We start from the raw sequence: 25,933 nt of genomic DNA, 5'->3' as shown, positions 1-25,933 counted from the left end.
TGAACAATAAAACCTTGTTTAGAGCACTCGAACAATACATTCGAGACACAGAAACTCTCATACGGCCATATCATCGACAGAAGATTCGGACACAGGACGATACTCGTGAAACCGAACAAAATACAAGCAAAGACGAGGAAGGAGAACGTAGCACAAACTCAACAACTGAGGACAGCGACTGAAAGGAACCCGCCCCACATAGTCTATCCAATAAAACAACGAAAAGAAGAATAAATGATACTATAAATTCTGCTATTAACAAGTGTGTCAAGTACGGTTATCACTCACATCAATTGCTTGGTCGACTGTCCCCAAACTGCCCCATTGTAAGTCCAATGGTTGGAAACCCACAACTGAGTGATCTCTCAGAAACCCAAGCAGAGTTTCATATTGTAAATATTCTAAATATGTTTTGTTTGCGAAGGGGGAATAAGTCCTTCCACAATAACTCTACAATTGTATTTTTTTTTCTTTTCTTTCGAAGACACAATGTAGTGACGTAAACTACAATTAGATCTACATATTAGATCTACAATTGTATTTTATTTTTGTTTCTTTGTAAGACACTAAAACTATTGTATCCTTGGTATTTTTAATTAAAGAGATGCAGGCACCCATCGGTCCCATGGGAGCCTCAAGGTTGCTTTTTTCCAACTTTCCTATTTTTCTTTATTTCTTCTTCCATCTAATCCCCTATCTCCTCCCTCTTTTTTCCGCTTCTAACTCAGGGCTAAGCCATTTGCTAGGATAAAGGACAGCCCTCTATTATCTTTGCAACCAGTACTGTGTCATGAACGTATTTTATATGCGAACATCCGTTTCTCATTCATTTATAAGAAATGTAACAGTAATATTTCACAACAAAAACAGGATATTGTTCCATAGATTACTGAATTATATAAGCAGATATACTATCTTTTCTATTCTATTCAATTGATAGAAATTGATTATTATGCACTGATATAATTGTTTTAAATCACCAGTTGCACCACTACTATTTGGATATTCTGCACAAAATAATGGATTTCTTTGGTATTCCTGCATATATTTTGTTACCTTTGGGCCTTTTCTTGGCTTTTTATATGTAAGTACATCATTGTGGTCGTTTTACTTACTTTTTTACATATGTGATATATATATATCACATAAGTATTAACTAATAAACATAAATTGTTAGAAATAATGTTTTATTTTATTTTTTAAAGAAACCATTTAACATATACGTTGTGCATATTCTATTCACAATATTTAAGCTAATAGTTTTTAATTTTTTAAATACATTACACTATGTTAAACTATAAAATTATTTTAAGAGTTTAGCAATAACATTTTTTTACATGTAATATAATTGCATCAATAGTACTCAAAACTAATAATTTGTTATATTGATAGTACGAATGTAATAATAAAAATTGCTTGTTTAGGTATATGACAAGAAACTTTGGTTATTGGAAAAATCGAGGAATTCCTGAAGTGCCTCCAAAATTTTTGGTTGGATCAATAGGTTGGAATATAAAATGTGTAAGATTATTTTTTATTTTCTACAGTGTAAAAATATTTTAAGTTATTAAACTCGTAAGTATAAACTGAAAATTCCTTATCTATCATTATTAAAATTACTTCCAGAATCAAGGCAAACAAGAACAGGAATGGTATAACAAATATGGGAAAATATTTGGGTAATAAAATTATTTATTTGCAATAAATTTTTTAGCAAAGTAATTTTTTTTCTTTATAAAAATAACTGAGACGTACATGACTTAAAAAATATTACTTAAATTAAAATCACATTGAACTATTTAAACAGTTAATTTTTATAATTAATACTTTCTTAGTAGCAAGTAATTTTTAAAATTAAATTATAATAATTTTTATCGATCTGTTATAAAAATAAATCGATGGATACTTTAAAAATTTAAATAAGTTATATGGAATTAGGCAAATGATACAAACGAAAGAAACAAGTTACGCACTATTTTATAATTGTAACTTGAATGTGACGTTAAAGTGTTACATAACAATAGATAGTTCAGGAGGAAGAGATTAAAAATTATTAATATGTCATTAAGTAAAAGTAAGAATCGAATTAATCTATACTAATATTATAGAAAGGTAAGTTTGTAAGTTTGCATGTAGGCGATAATTTCCGAAACTACTCATCCGAATTCAAAAATTCTTTCACCAATATTTAGAATGGACCTTCAAAGTGGACATAGGCTGTATATTATTCCGTTAAACATTCATATAAGTTAAAAGATATCATCTAGGTAAGCGTTATATTTTTGGTGTCAGTGGGTGGCGAGGGGCAACACGCCTACGTATACGAGATAGGTAACAGCGCTGCGCAATCCCGTGGTCGGCGAGATACGCAGCGCACGTGTCCGAAATTGTGTTAGCGTTGATAAACACTTACAAGAATTTAATGCAAAGGTATTTCCACAACTACCTTTTTTATTTTCCCAGCATGTTAGTAATTTATCCTCATTTCATTTATTGTATTTTACCACATAATACCCACTTAAATATTCGCATACAATTATATGTTGTAAAGTAATTTTTTGAAGCGCACTTCTCTTATATTTCGTTGTATTTAATTGATTATCAATTACTGTATAATAACAACACCATACCTAAAAGCAAATCACAACTTTCACGGCAAACATCTCAGACAAGAGCAAAACTGCATACTATATGATGACGCCCTGCTCAGGGCCGGATCCTCGCATAGACAAATGAGACAAATGTCTAGGGCCCGGTTTTTTGGAGGGCCCGGTCAAACTCTCTATTTTGAATAGATTTGTAAATAAGATAGTTTACTTTTCTGTTGGACAACTGTATACAATAAACCGATAAACAAAAATATATTACTTTTTATATGGTTATTGTGAATTCTAAAATCTAAAGAAAATGTGTTCTTATGTTTCTTCTTATTGAAAGTAATTCTTTCGATAATTTAGAATTTTTTTATAGCGATTAGAATAATATTAACTACAAGATGATGAGACCGGCGTTGCCTAGGCAAAAAATAGCAACAAAGGTTAAGATTATTAGATTATTTCATACTTCTAATCTTTCTATTATATTATATTATAGCCAGGCAGGGGCCTGGTAAGAAGAAAATGTCTAGGGCCCCAAAGTGGGTTAATCCGGCGCTGACCCTGCTCAATAAAATAAATATGGTAAACAAAAAATTCTTTTAGATATGTTTTCTAATTAAAACTACCACAAATATACTTCCATTATTTCGCTCAAATTGTTATTGATTGGTAGAAGAGTTATTTTTTAAAAATTAATTTAAAACGCTTTACAAGAACCAATTTTAAATTTGTATACGTATAAGCAAGAGTATATTTTGTATCATAAAACAAACCAAATTGTTAATATTATCGATAAGATAAATGGTTTTATGATTATTATTTATGGATAAGGTAATAAAAATTAATCTATTCGTATTGTCTATTTAAAAACTTATCTGATTTTTATAAGTTCATTTTATCATAATACAAAAGTGATGTTTTTTACGAAGCTTATTTAAAATTGGTTCGGAATTCTGAACTAAGAAACGACAAATGTTCTATGAGAATTGCTGCTTAATCTGTGCTGCATAAAATTCGATGTTTAATTAATAACTTCAACCGAAAACTTAAATATAAAATTTATTTATTTTTACTGCCTTTAAAGATTTCCTAACTAAATTAAATGGTACTGTATTAAATAAATTAATATGTTACCGAATAACCTGAGTTATTGTAAATTAATATAAATGGTGGCATTAGTTATTTTAATTGTAAGCTATTTAATATATAAATCTGTTTATACTTTTTTATTTTATTAGTATTTACGAAGGTCCGAATCCTACATTAATCATAGCGGATCCAGAATTGATAAAGACTGTTTTTTGTGAAGGAGTTTCATTATTTTTCGGGTCAGAGGGTAAATATTAAAATAATGAAAACACTAATAAATATTTGTTTTAATAAATATTGTGTGATAATAAAATAATCAATAAAATAAACAAAATTTCAGGATTTTCGTTTCGGAAATCCAATTTTGGATAGAGGATTATTCATGCAAACTGGAGAAAGATGGAAACAATTGAGAAGTATGATGTCACCCAGTTTCACTTCTGGAAAATTGAGACTGGTACGAATTACTCTCTCGTCTTTTTGCTTCAAATTTACATATCAAAATGTATATTAAAGTAAAATTTAACAGCATGAAATGAATTTCATATAATTGATTTTTCCCTAACGCTTTGTAGATGGATAAATCATTGGATGAATGTTGCCAAACATTTATTAACAATATCATAGAAGAATCCAAAGATGGAAAGGAAGTAGATGTTAATAAGCAAGTATATTGTTAATTTTAGTACTATTTTAAATTAAATTATACCTGTGTACACACCCAACGATGTCTTTGAGATAGACTGCCGGATGGTGAGCACTTAAAGTACCAGCCTGCTGCTCTTAGTGACCAGGAAACGAAACTAATCGAGTCAAAAAACTCCTGAAATTTTTGGGAGTGGTCTGTCCGGATATTTCGAGTCCAGTCTCTCACCACGTTGCCATCATATTGTGAGTCACTATGACCGTCATTAAAAAAAGACCCCCTTAATGCCACAGAATAGAAAATGTAAAAAAAATCTTTGGGATAAACTGCCGGCTGAGTTAACCGATAGTTTCGGTTAATTAAAATTTATTCCATAAATCAGGAAAGAAACACGATGGCTGACAAATCTGATACGGATATCGATAACCTTTATTATTTCCGACTATTTAAACGAAGTTTATCTTGATACGGGGCCGTCCATAAATTACGTAAGGTATTTTGGGGTGGGTGGGAGTCAAAGATTTCTTACGATTTCTTACTCAGGGGTAGGGGGTAATAGATTTCGTCTTACGTAATATTATTATTTTTTGATCTCGTTGAGTAGTGCAGTTTTGAATTTGGCTTCAGTTTGGCGGTTTCTATTAAGAACGTTCGTTGTTCTAACGCCATCAGGTGTGACGTGATAGAATAATAACGCCAGCAGACTCACGCTCTTCACATTTTTTATCGAGGGAGAAAAGCCGTTTGATGGTTTCTCTCTTTCTTTTTATTAGAATAAGTGCACCACTCCTATGGGAGTATAACATTAAGAATATATAAACCAAAATACATGATACAAAGTAAACATAAAATTAGTATTTGGCTTTTAGTAAAAACTAAAATGTAAAACTAGAAATTAGAAATTATGAATAGTCTTTTCTTCCATATTTTTTGAACACAATTGTAAAAAAAAACATCAAACAGTGGCTTCTGAACCATTTGAAACCAAGCGTAAAGATTCTAATTTCAGAATAAGCCTATCTTGATCGTAAATTGGACAATGATAAATTTATCATATGGTCGACGTTGTCTTGGTTTTCTGTAGAGCAAAAGCAAGAGGCAGTTTCTGCCCGGTTATACATCGCCAGGTAGCTTCTAAAATTACAATACTCAGTAAGTAGTTGAGCAGTAGCAAACGTAAGATCTGTAAGTGGTGATGAGAACCTGCATTCAGCTAGGAAAATAAAGTCTTGTTATTCTACTGGTTTTACTGCTCAACCATTGTTGATTCCACTTTTGCATAGTATTGTCATGAAAATAAATTTTAAGGCTGCTACGTGAGAGAGGGATGTGAGTGTAGTCCAAGTCAGTAGTTTCCTTTGCAGCTGACTTAGCCTCAAAGTCATTTTTTTTTCATTTCCTAGTATGCCAGTATGGCCAGTAACACGAGATTTTTAATATGGTGCTGGATCAGTGGCGTGCCATGACATTTGATGATAGGGAAGCTGTGTTTCTGTAAGAAGCGGACTTACAGGGGCAATCAATTAATTGCGCGTCAGGGCTCGTTCGTATTCGTTTGTTCGATAAGCCAGAAAAACTGTATACTTCTTTAAATGTATTTTTAATAGATTATCTGACGTACTTAATAAATAAGAAAGTTCCATATAATTACCTTCGTTATTAGATTCAATAAATTCTCTATGGCCCCTAAATGCCAATTCTTGCTTTGAGAAAAACATATAACATCTATTAATTTAGATATACCTATTAATCGTAATTATCTTGTTATAATTTTCAATATTTATTTTATATTGTCTACCAAAGTTAAATTCTATTTTGCTTTGATTTCCAAATTGCTTCAATTTTACGAAAGAATCGTCATTCGTCATAAATTTTATGGTGAAAATGTCGAAATTTTTTTGTTGACGTATTTATATTTAATTTAGGCATTGGTCTTTCTCTTTTAATAATGTTTTCTTTTTCATTATATGGTTTTGAACCAAAACTTTTTTAAAATAAATTTTTGAATCACTAGCCACGATATAAGGGCTAAAATTAAAATTATAAAAAAAAAACTTACTTAGTAAAACAAAATGTGTGATGAATATACATGCTAAGTAAAAAAAATTTTTCAATTGTACGAATATACTTTTAAAGAAACTTATAATTAAATATAACTTTGTGAAGAAACGTACATAAAAATAACAAAATATTCTTTACTTTTTAAATCTTAAAACAATCCACTTACAAGTTAGTGAAATAGCTCCCTACGAATGGCTAATGAATGGAATCAGAGACGGTCCAGGTAGGTGTGTGCATGCCAAATCCCGAGGGTGCCGATACCGGTCAATGTCAAATGCCTCTTTTGTCGCATCACTAGTATATCTCAAAGGACGCGACAAGGTTGTTGTAGATTTTAAACGTTTCTCACCATAGCTGTAAAAATCTAAATATGTTAGACTTAACAGATTGTCCGTTCGTTTTCTAACCAATTTGTTTTAAGACCGAGTGTTCACGGAAATTTCCAAAATTTACAACTTTTCGGTCACTCTCGTTGAACTGGAAAAATTTCTGTCTTTATTACATCTAATATTATGAAGAGATTAGACCCCACTGTACTTGGCAAGAGATTGGTTCGGTTAAGCTTCTGTTTAAGTAAAATTTCGGCTCTTTCATCAGGTTTTATATGTTTCTAATTCCCTAATCGCTTAATTATTTAACTACTACTTAAGTAGAAATAAGTCGAAACCGGTTACTTTGTACTTGAATATCTGTAGTCTTGGGAAAGAAGTGGAAAGAAAATTTTTATGACAATCGATACATAAATCGTAAATTTAAAGAAAATAAATTCTAGAGCTTTTTTGTACCATTGTACGTCTTATTCATTAAATTTGGTTGTAGATGATGCTGCCAAAGTAACAGTTAATTTTTTAACACTGTACTAGAATTGTACACGTTTTTTCTGCATCCCCTTACAGATGGGACATACTAAATCGTAATATCACCGGTTTAACATTGAAATCCGTAAGTAATATAAGATGGGATAGATGAATAAACGCAGAATAAATTTATCAAATATTTTAATGGATTTTTTTAAAACTCCTGTCAACTATACAGAACTATCATAATGACATACCAGTAAACTCCTATCGGTTGGATAAAGTTATAAATCTAGTCTAGGGTGGGCAACCTTTTTATAACATGGGCCAGAATAAATTTTACGTTTTTTCCGCGGGCCGTAGTAGTTAATTGACGCCTTCTTGTGACTTGTAATTTTTTAAGTCTGCAAATATGAAATAAATAAATAAAAAGTTAATTACTACATTTATTTCTCTTATCATTTTCGAAAATTACAAAGAATTGGAAAAATAACTATTAAATAGTTATTTTTTCCAATTTAATAATCTATTAAAGATCTCGCGGGCCGGATAGAAACTTTTCGCCAGCCGTAGCTGGCCCGCGGGCCGGGGTTCTCCGCCGTTGATCTAGTCTGCTCATGATTCTATCGGGCGAGGGTGGCCGAATATCTACAGGCGGCTAACAGCCCACAACCGCTCCGAGATATAAAGTTGGACGCTTTATGCGTGTGTTGCTTCTACCAGCTAAACCGGGTGAGGTTGGTGCTCTGTAAACCGCATGTGCCAATGCCTATATAATCTGGCTGATTGGAAACCGACCCGGTTTCGACATTCCTTCCGCCACTGAATTATTCGAATATACAATAGCAATCTTATCGTTTTTTTCACATGTAGTATAGAAATTTGTAAAAGATACATAATGCAGTTATAATAAAAAATTAATTTTAATTAATGCTGTACGTTAAAATATGAAAATTTATATTTTATAAAATACAAGGGAAGGTCATTGGAAGGTGGAATCGGCGCTTCCATCGCTTCCAATGACGGCACGCCACTGTGCTGTTTATATGTGATTTTATTGCTATTGCAATTGGGATTTAATAGATCTTTTAGGACAGACTGAGAATCACTGTAAATGTTGATAAGAGTTTTGTTTGGTAGTTAAGTGGCCTAACATGAACAGCTTGGTAGACACCATCTTCAGCTTGATAGAAGCTTGAAAAGCTTCAGCTTTGGGGGTATCTGTACCTTCTAACATATTTTGGGTAAAATATGTCAGTTTGGAGGAAGATACAGATACTTGAGCCGACACGAACACCCGTGTAGATATTAATGCTGCATGGTTTTCCATGGAGGAAGCAGATGACATCAAATGTACTCTGGGGATAACTTGTTTACAGGGTGATGATCAGAGATAGTAAAGTAATTGCAAAGTGGTAGCATATGAACAGCCGTAGATAGCACTAGAGACTGTTGTTAAGCCTTGATGTTTGTAGTTCTGATGTAGTAGTTTAGAACATTTTCTATAATGCATAGTGGCAAAGGAAGGTGCTCTGCTAGTATCAGAAAAGCATTAGTAGAAACGGTTCTGCAACACTTTGAAATTCTGATGGCAAACTGTCTTTGAAGAAAGTAATTTACTTGATACTGAATTTTTACCAGTTACAAGACCCCAGCTAAAGTAGCATTGGTTGTATTGCCCCATTATATAGAATTTACAAGCTTTATGATTTAGTTTCCAGGTGCACCTAGCACATTTTATTAGCATGTAGTTTATTTTCTTGCCCTTAGCCAAGATGTAATCAATATGGCAACGGAATGTGGTTTCTATTCTCTCTTGTTTTATTTTGTATGACGTTTCTGTTTATACGTGCTAATTGATCTGTCAAAGTTTTCTGCGTCCTTTTGTTAAAATTAAAATTAATATAAAAATGAATATTATAACGTTAATTAAATGATGATGATGAATGATAGATAATAATTAATAAAATAAAGTTCTTAAAATAAATTGTTCATTCGAATTCATTAAATTTTTATATTTTTAAATTTGTTCACATAAAGTCTTTTATAAATAGTAGTACATATTATCAGGTCAGTCCATAAGTCCATGCGCATTTCTATGACCTTGAGAAAAATCTTGTTTTGCTGTTAAAAATGTCAGTCTAATGTGATAATTTTTACACTGAAGTGTTAAATTGGATCTCATTCATATAATACTGTTCAGAATTGTGAACATTTCAGTTGTTTATTTTCCTTAAAATGGAAGTAACCGACGAATACAAAAGACATGTTTTATACTTTTTATTTTTAAGTGGTGAGAATGCTACAAATGCAGCCATAAAAATAAATACTGTGCATAATCAAATAGTAATTAGTGCAAGGATTGCGCAGAAGTGGTTTGAAAGATTTAGAAACAATGATTTTAGTGTGGAGGATAAGGCTCGTACTGGAAGACCCGTTGACTTTGACGATGATGCTCTCTCTGCACTAGTTGAAGCAGAACCATCTTTAACAGTTGATGAAATTATGGAACGTTTAAATTCATCCCATGGAACTGTTCATAGACACCTACAGCAAATCTTTTTTGTAGATAAAAATACGCATGAACTTATAGACTGACCTGATAATTAACTAATTAATAATTACCGTATATATCGACGGATAAGACGACTTTCAGATAAGAGGAGGTATAAATTTTCGTCGAAGTTTTATAGCTTTAGCTTATATCTGTCCTATAAGATGTCCCCGGATTTTCGGGGCCTCTTTTTATGATTCAACTGTCGTCTTATCCGCCGAGATATACGGTATATATTTTGGACCTAAGGTTTTTAGGGTTTCGTAAACAAATTTTTTTTTTGTTAAAATCTTTCTATAAAATCTTGCCTAAATATTACGTAAGATAGGGAAGGGAAGGGGAGGGGGGATCAAAGAAAATATTAAGGTTTCTTACACAGGGGTGGGTGGGGGTCGAGAATGGCCAAAATCGCTTTTACGTAATTTATGGACGGCCCTTATTGGCAGAATATCTTTTTAAAACCATCAAATATTACAACGTTAAGTAGCGATTGTAAATTTCAACAATTGATTTCGATTCTTGAAATTTACAATACTTTGTTATTTACGTTACGTTAGCAGTTTAATGAATTTTACTCTATATAAATCATTTTTGAGGAGACTGTGTCTCGTCTCTAAAATCGCGCTGCTGTCAACGGCTGCACACCTTAAAGGGATGAATGAGTACATGTCAGGTGTTACAATTTGGCACAGAGTATTTGGTGCTTAAATCACGCGCACATAAAATAAACCAAACTTGTAGGTAGTCAGAGGACCGAGAACCGGGTCAAAATAAAATACAAGTTGCTGAGACTGTTTCTACAAACAGGCACGAGTGCGAGATTTGCGCATGCGTTGCTCGGCTCTCGAGACGGTCTCGTTTCAAGAATGACTTTGCCGTCTCACTTGTTTATTATAATGTACAGTACATACACTACGTATATTAAAAAATCGTAGATAGTATCTTACACCCATATCTACTGCTATATATTTTCGTCTACTCTCCAATCTGTCCCACGCTTATGTGAATTCATTTTTCCATCTTCCATCTTGTTTAATATTGCTTTTAGTAAGACGACTGAGCAGTAAGAATTTTTCAGCAAATAACAGATAGCTGTTCACCGAGTGAAAGAACAATATTCTGAAGTTTAATCTTTTTTTAGCCTTTGCTTTTTCCCACGCTTATATGGGTTATTTTTTATTTTTATTTTGCCTGTATAATACAGAAATACAATAGGAGCACTGTCGTCCTTAGCTGGTGGTAATATACAATAGAGTGTTATATCCATAGTGTTTGATAAACATTTCCATAAGATTGTGCCAAGAGAGTGCATATAGATAGTAATTCGCGAGTAGGGTAAACAAGCTTAGGCACGACAATAAAATTCATACATTAAAATACCCGATAAAACATTCATTGTTTGTTTGTTTTGTTGCGCGACAGGTACTAATATTCGATACATATTAGAGAATGAGCGTGAGACGAACATACATATGAACATGCGGATTGCAGTTTACAGTAAGCATGAATGAGCAAGTCACTGAGGAAGAGCCAATGCTACTGGCTCAAGGATGGAACTGTGCTGATAGTGAAGTACTTCATGATTAAATCTTTGAAGTAGTTGTAGTTTTGTTTTTTGAGTAGGTACTTATGTGCATCATGCCAAGTATCCCCATTTTCATTCACTGATGTTTTCAGTTGATGTCTTTCTAGTTTTAAACTAATGCAGTGAAAGATTTAATATTCGCTACCATCCAAAAGTTACAAAAGGAGTAAAGGTTCGTTTGTTGTAAATTAAAACGTCTGAGGTAAGAGTGAAACCTACCATGTTCAGTTAAAAACTGTGTGATATGGTGGTTAATGTTAAGTTAGTTATTGTTGATGTAGCCTTCGATTGCAGGGATAAATTTGTAAGTCAATGATTGTGATTGTCATTCGATTGGAGTTGCCACTCTTTAATAAGATACTGTTTAAACATGTTTTTAATCTGTTTAATGGGGATTTTGGCGTAGAAAATAGAAAGATCATTTTCCTGCGCTGCAGATTTCGCTAGCTCGTCGGCCCTCTCGCTTTAACTGGTCAAAGCGAGTTTTTGTCTAGTTAAAGAAAACAGAGTTAGGGAGGTTATTATCTCTATGATGACATCGTTTGCTATGTGTGGTGGCCGGGTTCTGAATTAGCTGTAATACCGAGGTGCAATCAGTATAGTTAGAATACTGGGAACTGTTCAGCGTGCTGTTACTCTATTGCAATGTTTTGAGTATGGCCAGTAACCCTGCTTGAAAAACAGAGAACTGTTAATGAAACCTGTATCTGTAGCTGTGGACTCGGGAGTCGGCTGCTGTTTTGTTGTAAAACAAAACAGCAGCCGACTCCTGAGCTTAGCTTAGATCTATCCGTGTAGATGTTTATTTCAGTGTGAGCCCTAGAGTTAATTCTGACTGATGGAGGCGATAAGAGTGGATGGTAGACCTATATTCTATTGGTTTCTCTATATTTCGTTGGCATAGAGAGTTTCATCACTGGTAATGATGTTGCTGCCCCTGAGTATGTTCCATACTTTTGCGTGATTTTCTAAGAGCATATTAATATGGGCTTTTTTTAGTAATAATTTGCAGGGTGGAAGTGATGCAAGTGCAGTAGCTTTTGGCCAAGGTCTATATAAGAAGGTCAAGACACGCATACTGGAGCCGCCATTTTGGGCCTTTTTGAGTCGCATGTTAAAAAAAAAAAACTTGTACGAGCAGTCAGTTTTACACGACATTCATTAAACTAAAATTGCATAAATTAGTTTAATTAATGTCGTTTAAAACTGACTGCTCGTACAAGTTTTTTTTTTAAACATGCGACTCCAAAAGGCCAAAATGGCGGCTCCAGTACGCGTGTCCTGACCTTCTTATATAGACCTTGCCTTCGGCGATATGCAGTATCACCCTCCTTTGGGAAGAGATCAACTTCCTCGATATGTGTGATTTTTTAACTGCATCTGTTTACGTGTTGCTGGCGTAAGTAATTATTGGTACGTAGACCGTGTCGTATATGGTCTACCATCAAGTCTTATTATATCCATCAGTCAGAATTAACTCTAGGGCTCACACGGAAATAAACATCTACACGGATAGATCTAAGCTAAGCTCAGGAGTCGGCTGCTGTTTTGTTTACAACAAAACAGCAGCCGACTCCCGAGTCCACAGCTACAGATACAGGTTTCATTAACAGTTCTCTGTTTTTCAAGCAGGGTTACTGGCCATACTCAAAACATTGCAATAGAGTAACAGCACGCTGAACAGTTCCCAGTATTCTAACTATACTGATTGCACCTCGGTATTACAGCTAATTCAGAACCCGGCCACCACACATAGCAAACGATGTCATCATAGAGATAATAACCTGCTAAATATCGCTATATGTTAATTCTCTGTTCGGTGGACTATTCGGGAGCCTTGACAGGGCCGGATTTACATAAGGGCATTTTTGGGCTGGTGTTTAGGGCCTCCGCAAAATAGGGGCCTCCACAAAACTATGTTTAAACATAATTTTTTTTTTCTATTACCGCGACCGTCTAGTGTGGCCTAATCATGAGGGCCACAGGCACAGAAAACCAAACTTGGGAAAAAACCTATGAAACATATCGGAAAATTTCGGAAAAAATTTTACATAGGTATTTTTCAAGTAAATTAAAATAATTAGTTATACACAATAAAATATATGCATGTTTAGAATAACCTTATTTTTAAATGAAATTTACAATTTCCTAGTTGAAATCTAGTCGAAAGTATAGTATATTGTGTAAATTTTCTAAATCATCAAATTTGCCTACTCTTAAAGGGGGACCCCACCGTATTTGTGCCCACGGGCCTCTGATTGCTAAATCCGGCCCTGAGCCTTAAGAGGACTGGTCAATCTTAGAGGATACACACAAGGTAAAACTTTGGAGGACAGACCGAAGGTCAGAGAAAACTTGGACAGAATCAAAAAGGATTCTTGACAGGAGAGACCGAAAACGGGATGTTCTGCCCCGAATCTCCTCCAATCAGGTGTCAATATGTCACACCATGTGACGGGATCGGAGGGGTGAGTGGTACCACAAGATGTATCATAAACATGTGAGATAAGATCATTTCTCGCGGTGAAGTTAGTTATCAGGATAAAACAGAAGGGAGTTCTATCCCTCTTTTACCAAATTTGGAAGTAAAAGAAAATTTTAACGGCTTTTTCTCTAAATAAAATAATTTCTAAATCATTAAATAATTGAAATAAATTTCAAATAAATCTCCACCTGAAAGGAAATATTCTCGTATTACGTCTTCAGGTTCTCATACATATTACTTATTGTACTCATGATGTATTATTTATAATGAATGATTTGCACTGTACATGCTGTAACTGAATATACATTTTACATTATATAAAACAAGCAAATCAAAAGTTTAAACTTACTCCGCGATGTTCATTTTATTACGTTTATGATTCAAGTATTATTTTAATAAAACTTGAGTTATATAAAATAACAAATCTGATAGGATTGAAATATGTTTTTACTTCACTTCTTTTCAGATTTTCAAGTGCTTTTTCAATAGATGTTATTGCCATGACTGCTTTTGGGATTAAACTTGATTCAAGAAAAGATCCAAATAATCCTTTTGTAAAGGCTGCAATAAAAAGTATTGGTCCAGTTCCTTGGAGATTTGTACTTGCAAGTATGTTAAAACTATCAAGAGTGCAAAAAACTTTTAAATTGCTACAGGTTTCATTTGGAAAAAAATATAGATATATATCATGTTTTAATTCTTTATCGAGAATTTACAAATCTTTAAATTTATATACATTTATAACATATAAATACATTATCATTTGAAATTTACTCGTTTCATTACAGAATCAGAATATAATTATTTTCATAAATACTCATAATTCATGATTTCTAAACATATATTATGTGATAATGTCATTTTTTCTTATTTCAATATTTTCAAATTTAAAATGTTTTCATATATCTTGTCAAATCCTGTCAAGTATTTTGTCAAATCCCACACTAAAGATGTTTTTAATATAATAAAATGGTCTGGACTCCAGACTTATCTTCAGGTTCGTGAGTGACATTTTTAATATCTGCAGCGCATCCTAACTTTTCGGATATCTTGTAATAACATTTTTCATGTCGTTAAATTTTTCGTAAATTTTCGAAAGTTTCGAATGTTTCGAAAGTTATACTGATATACGATATTATTTTTGCAGTATTTTTTCCTGCTGTGGCCAGACTCGTTCGCTTGGCTGTATTTGACCCCCAATCTCTCGATTTTTTTAAACTTGTTATCAACGACGCTATAAGCAAAAGAAAATTGTTAAAAAAGGTAATTTAAGTAAATTATGAATAAAAACAATAATTTTTAGATCATTTATAAATTTATTTTGACAGGATGAAACCCCTAGAGATTTTCTTCAGTTGTTATTAGAAGCAATAGAGAATCAAGAAAAAAAAACTGAAAGTAAGCATTACAATAATTTTTTTAATTATTTAATTTAATTTCATTAATATATCAATAAAGTACTTATTTTTCTTAAATCTTGTTAAGAATCATATAGCAGAATATACAGTAAGCGTCAAAATCCTCTCAAAGTTCGCACGTACTATAGAAAATTAGAAAAACTATTCGATATGAGAAAGTTAAAGGAATAGGAAATAAATTAGCGGCTGTTGTATAGATTAGTTCCTATTGAATTTCGGGACTTTGAGTATATATTTGAACTCAGGGGACCGAGACGAGTTCAATGATATTTGGGCCGGAGATGAAAAATAAGAAAGTTGACATATTTACGATTTCTGGACTTTGACAATGCATTCTACGCCATTTTAAAGTTTTCCATTAGCTGGCGTTCGACTGTTCGTTCTCCCGACAGAGTCCTCCCGGAGGGGAACTTCCGCAGGCCGCCTAGGGTTTAACGTCACTAGTTATTCGCTTGTGCCACTAACTATAGGTGGCGTATGAGTCGACTAAAATGGCTGCCACAAAGGGTATAGCGTGCCTGTCAACATAGACATTACAAACGCGAGTCACTTGTGTGTTAACTTTTCTCTCTATAGTGAAAACGTTTTATCCGCATTCTTGTTCGACATAAACAACTACGAAATCAACTAGGATTAATATCATGATGATTTCACTTTGTGACATTTTAGAATATGTGGGTGATAGAAAAAGATGTCTTATAGAAGGAGAGGAAATGCTAAAACAGATAATTTGCTGTTTGGCATTAATTAAGAAATCCTGTGAAAAATCCAAGGTACAATGCAAAACAAATAGATGTGCCCGTAAACAAATAACGTCCTCTGTAACTCCAGGTACCACAAATCTACAACGTGTTTTCATAAAAATAAATAAACTTGGCGTTATCTCTATCTTTTCATATAAGTACTTCGTACTTTGTTGATTCGTTTTTTGTTATTTTACGAAACTAGTTTAGTGATTTGATCAAATCACTTCATTTAATTAGGGAAATGTCAATGTCGAACCTTTATTTTAACATCATCAGTAAATTGATCATTTTCCTTAGGGATTTGATCAAATCCCCACTTTTATCATATCCCTGAGACATATATGTGCTCTGGACACCCCAGAGTGTGATACTGACGCCTTAATCGCCTGGACATCCGGCTCGCTATTGGAATGGAATATAGATCACAGTTTTATGTGCATGATTAAGTGTTTTATTTACATTATACAGAATTTGATTTGGATGATGTGGTGAGCCAATGCGTTACGTTTTTCGTTGCTGGATACTTTGGTCCAACTTTAACTATTTCGTATTCTGCTCATGAATTAGCAGTCAATCCAGATATACAAGAAAAACTTATTAACGAAGTTGATGAAACTATTAAAAAATCGGTAAGTTCATTGATTTTATTAAACATTACACAAGACTATACAGATCGGTACAAAAACCGAAGGTAATCAAAATATACGTAATTAATAATCAACGAACTTGTCAAGAGTGGATATAACTGCCAATGCATATATAACTGTATATATGTTTCTCAAAACAATGTCGATGACATAGATATTTTATTTCAAATTAAACATACGTATTTCTCATTCTTAAATTATTATTCTCACATTCTTAAATTAAAATCTATTACCCAGAGTGACAAAAATATACTGGAGAAAGTGTGACACAAATTTGATTACCGCATTCACTTGTGCAGGTTAGCACTTGGATTCTATATTTAAACATTGTAGATTACTGTTTAAAATTTCGATATTTATGCTTTTGTCTGATAACATTTTTGTCAATTAACTAAGTTGTTAATTTGAAATAAGTGGACATTATTTAACTAACACATCAAAATTGATTATTTTCTCTTATTATTTTTTGTAAATTAAAATTTTTAAGGGAGAATTAAATTACGATTCGGTTTCTGAAATGAAGTATTTAGAAGCATTCGTTCAAGAAATACTTCGAAAACATTCTCCAGCAGCCAGGTAATTTTCATATATTTCATATTTTAATATAACATTAGAATTGTTGTAATTGATTAATTTATTATATATGATTAACTAATAATCAACAGCAATCTTATTATTTTTCTTTTGCTTTTATATATTTAAAAAAGTACAGGGTGTCTCAAATTAAAAATGTCATTTCCCCGCTAGTTACAGTAAAAACATTGATCAGAAAGTCGTGAAAATTTGGGAACATCTTAATGAGATGATGGGAATATTTTCTACGAGAAAACATGACCTTCTCTTATATATCATGACCTGTTCTTAGCTCCTCGATCCCATTGTTTGGAGTCTGTCAAGACAGTTTCATGATAGCGTTGATAGGGACGCTGTTACAGGCCATGGAATACCATGTATTACATATAGGGTTTCTCCAACGGAATCCCGGGATCCCGGCTGTTTTTTAACCCGGAAAATTCTTCTCATCCCGGTAAATTTCACCAATTTTTTAAAATTCACTTTTTTATTTTGTGTTAAGTTGAGTAAATTTTGCAAATATAATTAACCAATAAACTGTCAGAATACATTTGTATTTATTAATTTTAAGCCTGCTTATTAGTTTTTTAAATTTTTGCTCGTTATGGCATGTCACAGATTGTCAATAATCAATATGTAGTCTGTTTGCGGTAGGACTCTGATAATTCTTTACTTGTTGGAACCTGTAATACCTTGAATAATTGCGCCGATGCTGTCTTTCTTTTTAACCATGCCCAGTAGTTTCAATAACTTCATTATGCCAGGTTGTACAAATTGGACTAGGATACAAACGAGTATAAAATATGCAAGTACGAAGTTTTTCTTCTTAAACAGTGGCATAGCATAGGGGAGCAAAGAGGTCGCCCGCCCGGGCGGCACTTTGCTAGAGCCGGCAAAATCCCTATCGTTAAATTAATATTAAGGAGACTAGAGGAGATTCAACCGCAAGAACAGTGAAGCTGAACACGTCCGCAACAATACTTTGCGCAGTAGCTAGCTACTGCGCAAATTATATGACCTACTATTATCCATAAACTCTTGTCTTTTATCAAAACGTGCACAACTGCTTGCTTATTTAAAAACAGTTTGGATTCATAAATTTCGTCCTTTGTCAGTGTATATTGTCTTAGATGGCAGATCAGCAAGTGTCAACTTTCCAAACAGAGTATAGACAAATATAAGGCACGTGCCTCGTGTGCCTGTACAGAGTTTCCACCACTGTCTCCATATATTGTTTTCTTCACAACATTTCAACTTACCCTGTCATTAGGCTGCAGCAAGCCCTTTTTGGCATCTTCTCTGGATATGTTTTATATTCGTGCTTTTCGTATACTATCGTGCGAAGGAAATTCATAGAATGGCATGCCGGGTGTCTTCCTTTTCGTCGATTTGCAGAAGCAGTAAACCATACCAGTTTATGTAACCTATGTCCTTAATTACACTACTGTGTTATTTGCCTTTGCGCTCATACAAAAAAAAATATTATGCGAAACAACTTCATCAGAAACGTGTTCAACTAGTACAACGCCATTCAAATGTAATGAGCATGGTCTGTATCAGCTCTCCTAGCGACAAAACCGTGCGAATTGATTGCAGAAACTTTTGAAAGCTAAAAGCAGGCCCTGATATATGTGAGCAGGTTATGAGTAAAAAAGGTTAGTCCCAAAAACCACTACTAGAGGGCGCATTTAAACTGAAATCATGGCATATTTGCCTGCAAGATCCCCAGACTTGAATTCATGCAACTTTAGGCTCTGGGGCAATCTCAAAGACTCGGTCTAGCGTGAACCCATAATATCTGTGTCAGATCTTAAAGACAGCATTGCACACCATGTACGTAGCATTCCAAGGCATACACTGTATGGAACAATTGAACATGCTATTTTACGCTCTCAAATGGTAGCAGACAATGGTGGTTATGCTTTATGTTTACATCTATCTGATGTAAACAAAACATGTTTACATCAGATAGATAACTTGTGTAGCTCATTATTGTGAGATTCGAATAAGAGATTAGAGTTTTATTACTTGAAAATTTTATTCTATATGAAATAAAAATTCTTGGAATCTCCGTTGTCAGAAATTAAGAGAGGACGACTCTATAGAGTCACCATATCATTCAAATTTATATTTTTCTTTAAATGTTATAACAAAATAATTAATGTGAGTAACTAAGGCCTCCCACTTGTTGTTTACGCAAAGGGAAACGTTTAAACACTTTTCTGAAAAAAGGGAAGTAGAATTTTCTTTCCTATACCCTTTACCTCCAAACTCAGGCATCCGTCTGGATGTTCACTCCCTTTGAACATCCGCATACATCCCGTTGACGTGCAGAAAATCCATCCTTTTAATTGGATAAGTTCATCTGAATATGGTGAACAACTTCCTGCGATCGAGGAGTTAGTTTTTCACGAGATCTGAAAGACTAAAGTGCTCCAGTGGCTCTCCACATAGAGGAGTTAGACTCAAGTCCCGCTCCAATCCAGTCGCAAATTTCCAGAGTTCCTCAGCCTGCTTCGAACGAAGTTAGTTCCCGATGTACTCCCGAAATCAAGACCTCATCTTCCTCAACCCCGATATTCACTGAGACGCTACACTTATAGAAAAGTAGAACAAAACCTGCTCAAGTATTGCAAGATGAGATAGCATAAAATTAGATTCGATTGTAATCTCTCTCTCTCTCTCTCTTCGCGATTAGGAAAGGGTAGATATTTAGATATTAATTTGTATGTTATTCGATTTATTTTTGTTTTCATTAAAGTTTTGTTTGTTATTTTAACATGGTCTCGTCAATGTCTCAAATCCGAGCTAACGTCCTATTTACTTACTCACGTCCCTTCCACTCGACATTCCTCTCAGGTGTATACAAGCGTGCCTAACGCTTAAACTAGGCTGGTGTCAGGAAAAACAAACTTGCAGGGGTTTTATACGAGCTTCTGCCCTTTGACTTAAGACTTAGGAAGCCATCCTATGACTCTGTGGGCCAGTCCACCCGACTTCGCTGCCAAATAAGTAGTAGAGGGGCTAACCCAGATTTTCTACCTACTGCTGACCTCACATTATGTTCTGTATAAAGCTATAATACGCCATCTAGTAGTGGTTTTTGGAACTAACCTTTTTGCTCTAGATCATCTCATTAAGGCATTCCCAAATTTTCATGACTTTCTGATGAATAGTTTCCGCTGTAGCCAGAAGGGAAAGGACGTGTTTAATTTGGGACACCCTGTATATTAATATAATGTATAATTGAAATTTATTTGTGGTAATTTTAGAGGTAGTTAAAATTTAAGTCAAAAAATCATTCATAGTGGAGTTTTAAATATTTTGCGATTTTAATGGCATTATAATATTACGTTTCATTCTTATTGTTGGGCCGCAATTTTCAAATTGCACACCTATTGTCGTCTGTCGGTCGACCGGTCGTCCAGAACGGAATTAGATATATAATATCGAGATCAGATATGGAAATTTTCAAAAAAGGGGACGTCGATTAACTATATGAACTACCGGAAATATTTGATTTCAATTGAAGATTTTTTCCTTAATATCTAGAGCGATAAATTTGTTGTAGAATTGAACTATGCGATAATTTAATTTAAATTAAAATAGGATTGAAAATTACACTCTGCATTCTGACGATGTCACAATAATTAATATTTAGCATCATAAGACTTCTTCATATTTTAGCTCTTTGCTTTGTTGTCACGTTTTTACCATACCCATCATGAATTCGGCTAGGGCTACAATGGGGACAACCTTCAGGTGAAAGACGAAGCTCAACATAACTGGGTATTACACAAACGTCTAGACGCTGAGCGAGCATTAGTTCTAAATTACGCTGCTGCGCCAATAAACGAAAACTCGATTTGTGGCATTTACTGATCATAATTACAAATTATGAATGCTTTATTCGTAACTACTATTAGTTAAAAATGAAAATATGTTAAATTTTAGGTATACACTTTACTTATAAATGAATAATTTTTCCATTAAAAAATAATACTGTAATGTTTAGAACAAAATACTCTCTAACTCGTAAGCTTATGAGTTGGAATTGTAAATAAAATAAAATATAAGGCAACTTAAAAGTTGACATTTTCTCACTGTCAAAATGTTTCTGGAAACCTTTTCTGGCTACGAACTTCTACAATTCCAAAGTTATGTCAGATCTGTAAACAAGAAATTATAATACAGTGAAACCAATGTTAACAGACACTCCTGAATAGCGGACAACTCTACGTTAAAGCATTTCTACAATCCCCAGACCCTTCAAATAGGACATGTATTATATTTACCTGTAAATAGCGGACGCCGTCGTCCATAATCAACCTTATGAAAGCGTAAAGACCCCCCTTCAATATTCTGAAGGAATTAATTAAGTATGAAATATTTTAAAACTAAAACAAAGAGTCGGTTCAAACGCTCTTTCAGAGAATGAATTTTGACCGTAAACGTCAAATAAAGACGCTGAATATAGGAATGGAGGAGGAGGAAAGTTTTAAAAAGCCGACGAACACTCTTTATCTGTTAAAGAACGGATAAAGAGTATTGGTTAAGTTGTCAATCATTTATTGTCATACATATTAAAGTTACTAAACTTCTGTCTTATTGTTGGAATTAACTTACGCTACCGAGAAACCATAAAAATTTTTCCGTGTTATCGATGTACCGTAGTACAGTGGTAATAAAAGAGAAACTTAAAACACTGAAACTTAAAACAGCGTTTGTAATGAAAGTTTAAAGGTCGTGCTACGAAGACGATTTGCCGGCCGCTTTAAAGTGTAGGAAGATATGACATTTATGACCTTAACAGTTTCGTGGTGGCTTAAGTATAATTTTTTACAAACCATTTATTGAAAAAAGCAAAACTTCCGAAAATTCCACTTACTTGATGACTACAAAGTAGAAAAATAACCTATATCGATTTTTATTCGCTTAGATCAGTGATTCTCAAACGTTTTCGATTCACCACCCCCTTTGTTCCATAAAGTTATACCCAACGCCCCCTAACTTATTTTCTCTTGGGTGAGAAAGGATTGGAAATATTCTTGAAAAATTTTCTATGAATCTCACACTTTGTGCCCGTACCATACATTGTTCTCAACATCTGGAAACCATTAAACGCAATGTTTCCTCTTATTTGTTTAACAGAGGAAAGGGAACGGCTGTCAGTGACCCCAACTTTTGCCTTTGGTCACCGTTCAGTACCCTGCCTCCAGCGCCCCCTAGATTTACTCACCACCCACAAGAGGGCGTTATCGCCCACTTTGAGAAACGCTGGCTTAGATCGTAAATGATATTATAAATCTTCCACCCTACCGTTCATAGCACGTTTCATTTTTCTTTGTCGTTCTTCTGTCCATATTGTCTTTCGAAGAATTAATAAGTAATCAAAGTACAGGTATTTACGTTTTGTCGTAATTTTTATGTTTCAACCTCTTCATTGTAATTGAATTCTAAATACAAAATTTTTTACAGCCGAAAAGATAAATAATATATTATATATATACCCCATATAATTATTTATGCTATGTGTAATGTCTCTAATAGAACAATATATGCTAATATTAAAAACATTAGTATTAAAAAACTGTTCTATTTTGTGATATGTAGGTAAACACAAATTGTATAAATGATATATTTTATAAATATACGTGGAATAGACCGTAAGTTATAAATGACATATTTGATTAATACATATAGAATAGAGCGTAGGGTAGTAGAAGATCACGAATTGGGCGATACTGGAATTGTCGTTGAAAAAGGCACAATGATAGGAGTACCTGTTTATGCTCTTAATCACGATCCTAAGTACTTTCCAGATCCAGATAAATTTGATCCCGAAAGGCGAGTTTAATATTTAATTTCATTTTATTTATGAATTACTTTCTACAATATTTTAAAAATTTTTTTAAATTAAAGTTTTCTTTATAATCGATGCTTAAAGAAGTAGACTGATTGGATTTTTTTAAAATAAATATGCATACAGTAGAACATCGTTATCCGACTCAATTGGGGACTGGGGTTAAATAACCGAAAAGTATGAAAAAATACATTATTACTATAATATATTAGTATATCCCATGTAATTAGTATATTAGTATATCGCTATTAATCTACTTCGCGTCGAATTTTCATCGATGTTAAGCCTAACAATTTTTTTTTAAATTATAATCGTCGCTATTGTATCGTTAAAAATTATTTCTTTATTTTGTACAAAATACAGTACTGTATTATATATTGAAAAATATAAAAGGCAAAATATATATATATATTCGGGTTACATATTTTACATAAAGTAGGCCTATATATTAGAAAAAGAAGTCCAAAATTTTCTTTTGCTTCACAGCTGACACTCGTTTTTTTTGCCGCTAAATCTCGCGCACGTTTTAAAAACAGCAATTGGATAGCGTCGTTAAATAAAATTAAGCCTCGTTTAAATACTGGCCTCCCTTTCAAGATCGAGCCAGTGTTGCCAGCTAAAACACGCAAAAATTTAATAAAAATAATATTAAAGTAGCCAAGACATAGCCAAATATTGTAGCGCCACATCACTAGCGGACATTTGAATTTGCCGACTAGAACGCGGTCGGTTAACCGATGTGACGGTTGATCGGGGGTCGGATAAGTGATGCTCTACTGTATTAAGATTTTATATGTTATCTAAAAAATCATTTTAATTAATATTTCAACTAATTTTTATATTAATTTTAATTCTTCTGATTTCTTGAATCGGTAACACAATATAATAAGATTGTTTTAATATTTATAATTTTTTTAATATATATTTTTTTATATTTTTTAATATATGATAGTTTTAATAATATATCACGAAAATTTTTCAATAATGTTCGATATATTTCTGTAGATTTTTATCTGACAAGAATAACATATTTCCATTCACTAATATTTCATTTGGAGTTGGACCAAGAAATTGTATAGGCATGAGATTTGCCATGATGGAAGTTAAGATGGCTCTAGCTAAAACTTTACAATACATTAGATTTAAACCAGGAATTAATACAAAGGTAAAGAAAGATAACATTGAAGTCTTCTGTAAAATTTTGTATATTTTGAAACTCAAAATATTTTCTTTTTATTACAGAAAGAGCCTGTGTTGCTTTTAGCAAGAGGTTTCAATCGCCCAAAACATGTATATTTAAAGATTGAGTTAAGAAAATGAATTTTGTTTTACATAACACAAGGCCAACTTCAGGAATACTTCATTTTATTAATTAACGTATACTTGTTTGCTTTGATTTCATTTATTAGAAAGTAAAAGTTTCAGAAATAAATAATGTTATAAAGAAAATTTTCTCAGTCTTAATGTCAAAATATTTATTAACCTGGTGAATTATATAGGGTATCGTGCAAACTATCGCAGGATATCTTGTATCAACAATGGCAAACGATTTTCCAAACAGCAACCGGGCGCATGGGTTTGCACCAAACACAGGCGCCAAAAGACGGATCTACTTAAGTGTCTGATTTGAATTACAAAATGGCAAAAAATGGAACAATAATATTACGTTAAAAATTAAAATTGTGTATTCCAACGGTCCAAATATACGTTTATACTGCTTTATAGTATTTCGCGTTCAAACCTGCGCGAAATGGTTCTAAGGTTACCAACTTTTAAAGTAACAAATTTCGAACACAATGTGAAAAATAGCAACTTGAAAAAATCCAGCAACGAGTTGCTTAACTTTCCCAACAACATTTCGTGCCACCATCTGTTACGATATTTTATTTTAAAACCTGTTATTCAGTGATTTTATCCACTCGGCCACTGATGGACTCGTTTTGCCAAAAGTGTATTATTCTACACAAGGAGGGAAGAACTCAAAAGTGACTCTTAAGCTATATACGTAACTAGCTGGGGTACCCGGCTTCGCTCAGGGAGTTGATATGAGATTGTGTGGTAGTTGTAATAAAAGGATAAACTTTAAAATATGAGAGGTAAAAATATTTTATTGAAAACATATTCTAACTATTTACAATACTTGTTTATAAACAACATTTTTCATTTTCCTTTATGCTGACACAATGAAGTGACTTCATTGTATCAGCATAAAGAAACATAAATCACAACACGGTTTCATTGTATCAAAAAATTTTTCATTTTGTTATCCGTGGTATATATGTACAAATTTTTCGAATTTCCTACTCGAGTACAAGCTACATACAGTTGACCGTGAGAGAAGCAGGAGTCTTTGAGTTTCATGCCGCAATGTTTTAAAGTGTGCCCTTGCGCTTTGTTAATTGTAAAACTATAGGATAATTGAATTGGAAATTGCAGTCTTTTAAATTGGAATGGCAGTTTAGTAGAGATCAGTGGTATTCTGGGGATAAATATTGTGTCCTTTGTCCTTTCCAGTCATAAGGGCGGCTTCGATGATGTTATTCGATAGTTGTTTGACGATCATTCTTGTTCCATTACATAGTTTTGGTGAGTTGAGATTTCTGAGTAGTATGATCGGAGATCCAATTTTTAGTCGAAAGCAGTGTAATGGCATTCCTGGTACTTGCAAACAGTTTAGAAATTCTGTATGGAAATTGACACTTTCTTCAACGTTTACCATCGTATCGACCGATTTGTATATTCTCTCCTCACCGGGAATTTTCTTTTGAATATTAAAGTTGATATTGTCGACAATATTACTTTTAGTTGCCAAAATTGCCCTTTGAAATAGCAATTCCGGATTGGTATAGTTGTGAACAATGTTTGGATAAAT

At 33.3% G+C, this 25,933-nt stretch overlaps 2 protein-coding genes across 2 annotated transcripts in view; both read left to right on the top strand.

The window, feature by feature from the left end:
• LOC136983078 (uncharacterized) overlaps positions 1-25,933 on the top strand; it is a 139,947-nt gene that overhangs the window by 69,861 nt on the left and 44,153 nt on the right. Inside the window, exons 5-15 of the mRNA XM_067279711.1 lie at positions 4,027-4,143; positions 4,262-4,361; positions 11,167-11,241; positions 14,247-14,423; positions 14,962-15,077; positions 15,143-15,212; positions 16,447-16,607; positions 17,113-17,201; positions 22,902-23,045; positions 24,067-24,226; positions 24,304-24,351. Coding sequence (XP_067135812.1) covers positions 4,027-4,143; positions 4,262-4,361; positions 11,167-11,241; positions 14,247-14,423; positions 14,962-15,077; positions 15,143-15,212; positions 16,447-16,607; positions 17,113-17,201; positions 22,902-23,045; positions 24,067-24,226; positions 24,304-24,351 — 1,257 coding nt within the window. The remainder of the gene's footprint in view (positions 1-4,026; positions 4,144-4,261; positions 4,362-11,166; positions 11,242-14,246; positions 14,424-14,961; positions 15,078-15,142; positions 15,213-16,446; positions 16,608-17,112; positions 17,202-22,901; positions 23,046-24,066; positions 24,227-24,303; positions 24,352-25,933) is intronic.
• Positions 951-3,944, top strand: LOC136983070 (cytochrome P450 3A25-like). The gene is made up of 4 exons (XM_067279702.1): positions 951-1,084; positions 1,425-1,521; positions 1,627-1,679; positions 3,836-3,944. Exons 1-4 carry the CDS (start codon positions 1,020-1,022, stop codon positions 3,942-3,944), a joined length of 324 nt encoding a protein of 107 aa, XP_067135803.1. The 5' UTR covers positions 951-1,019.

The sequence above is a fragment of the Centruroides vittatus genome, unplaced genomic scaffold, assembly GCF_030686945.1.
Source record: "Centruroides vittatus isolate TY-2023 unplaced genomic scaffold, ASM3068694v2 contig_875, whole genome shotgun sequence".
NCBI lineage: Eukaryota > Metazoa > Arthropoda > Arachnida > Scorpiones > Buthidae > Centruroides > Centruroides vittatus.
Note: the sequence above shows the minus strand (reverse complement) of the source record. Positions and strands in the feature narration are given on the sequence as shown.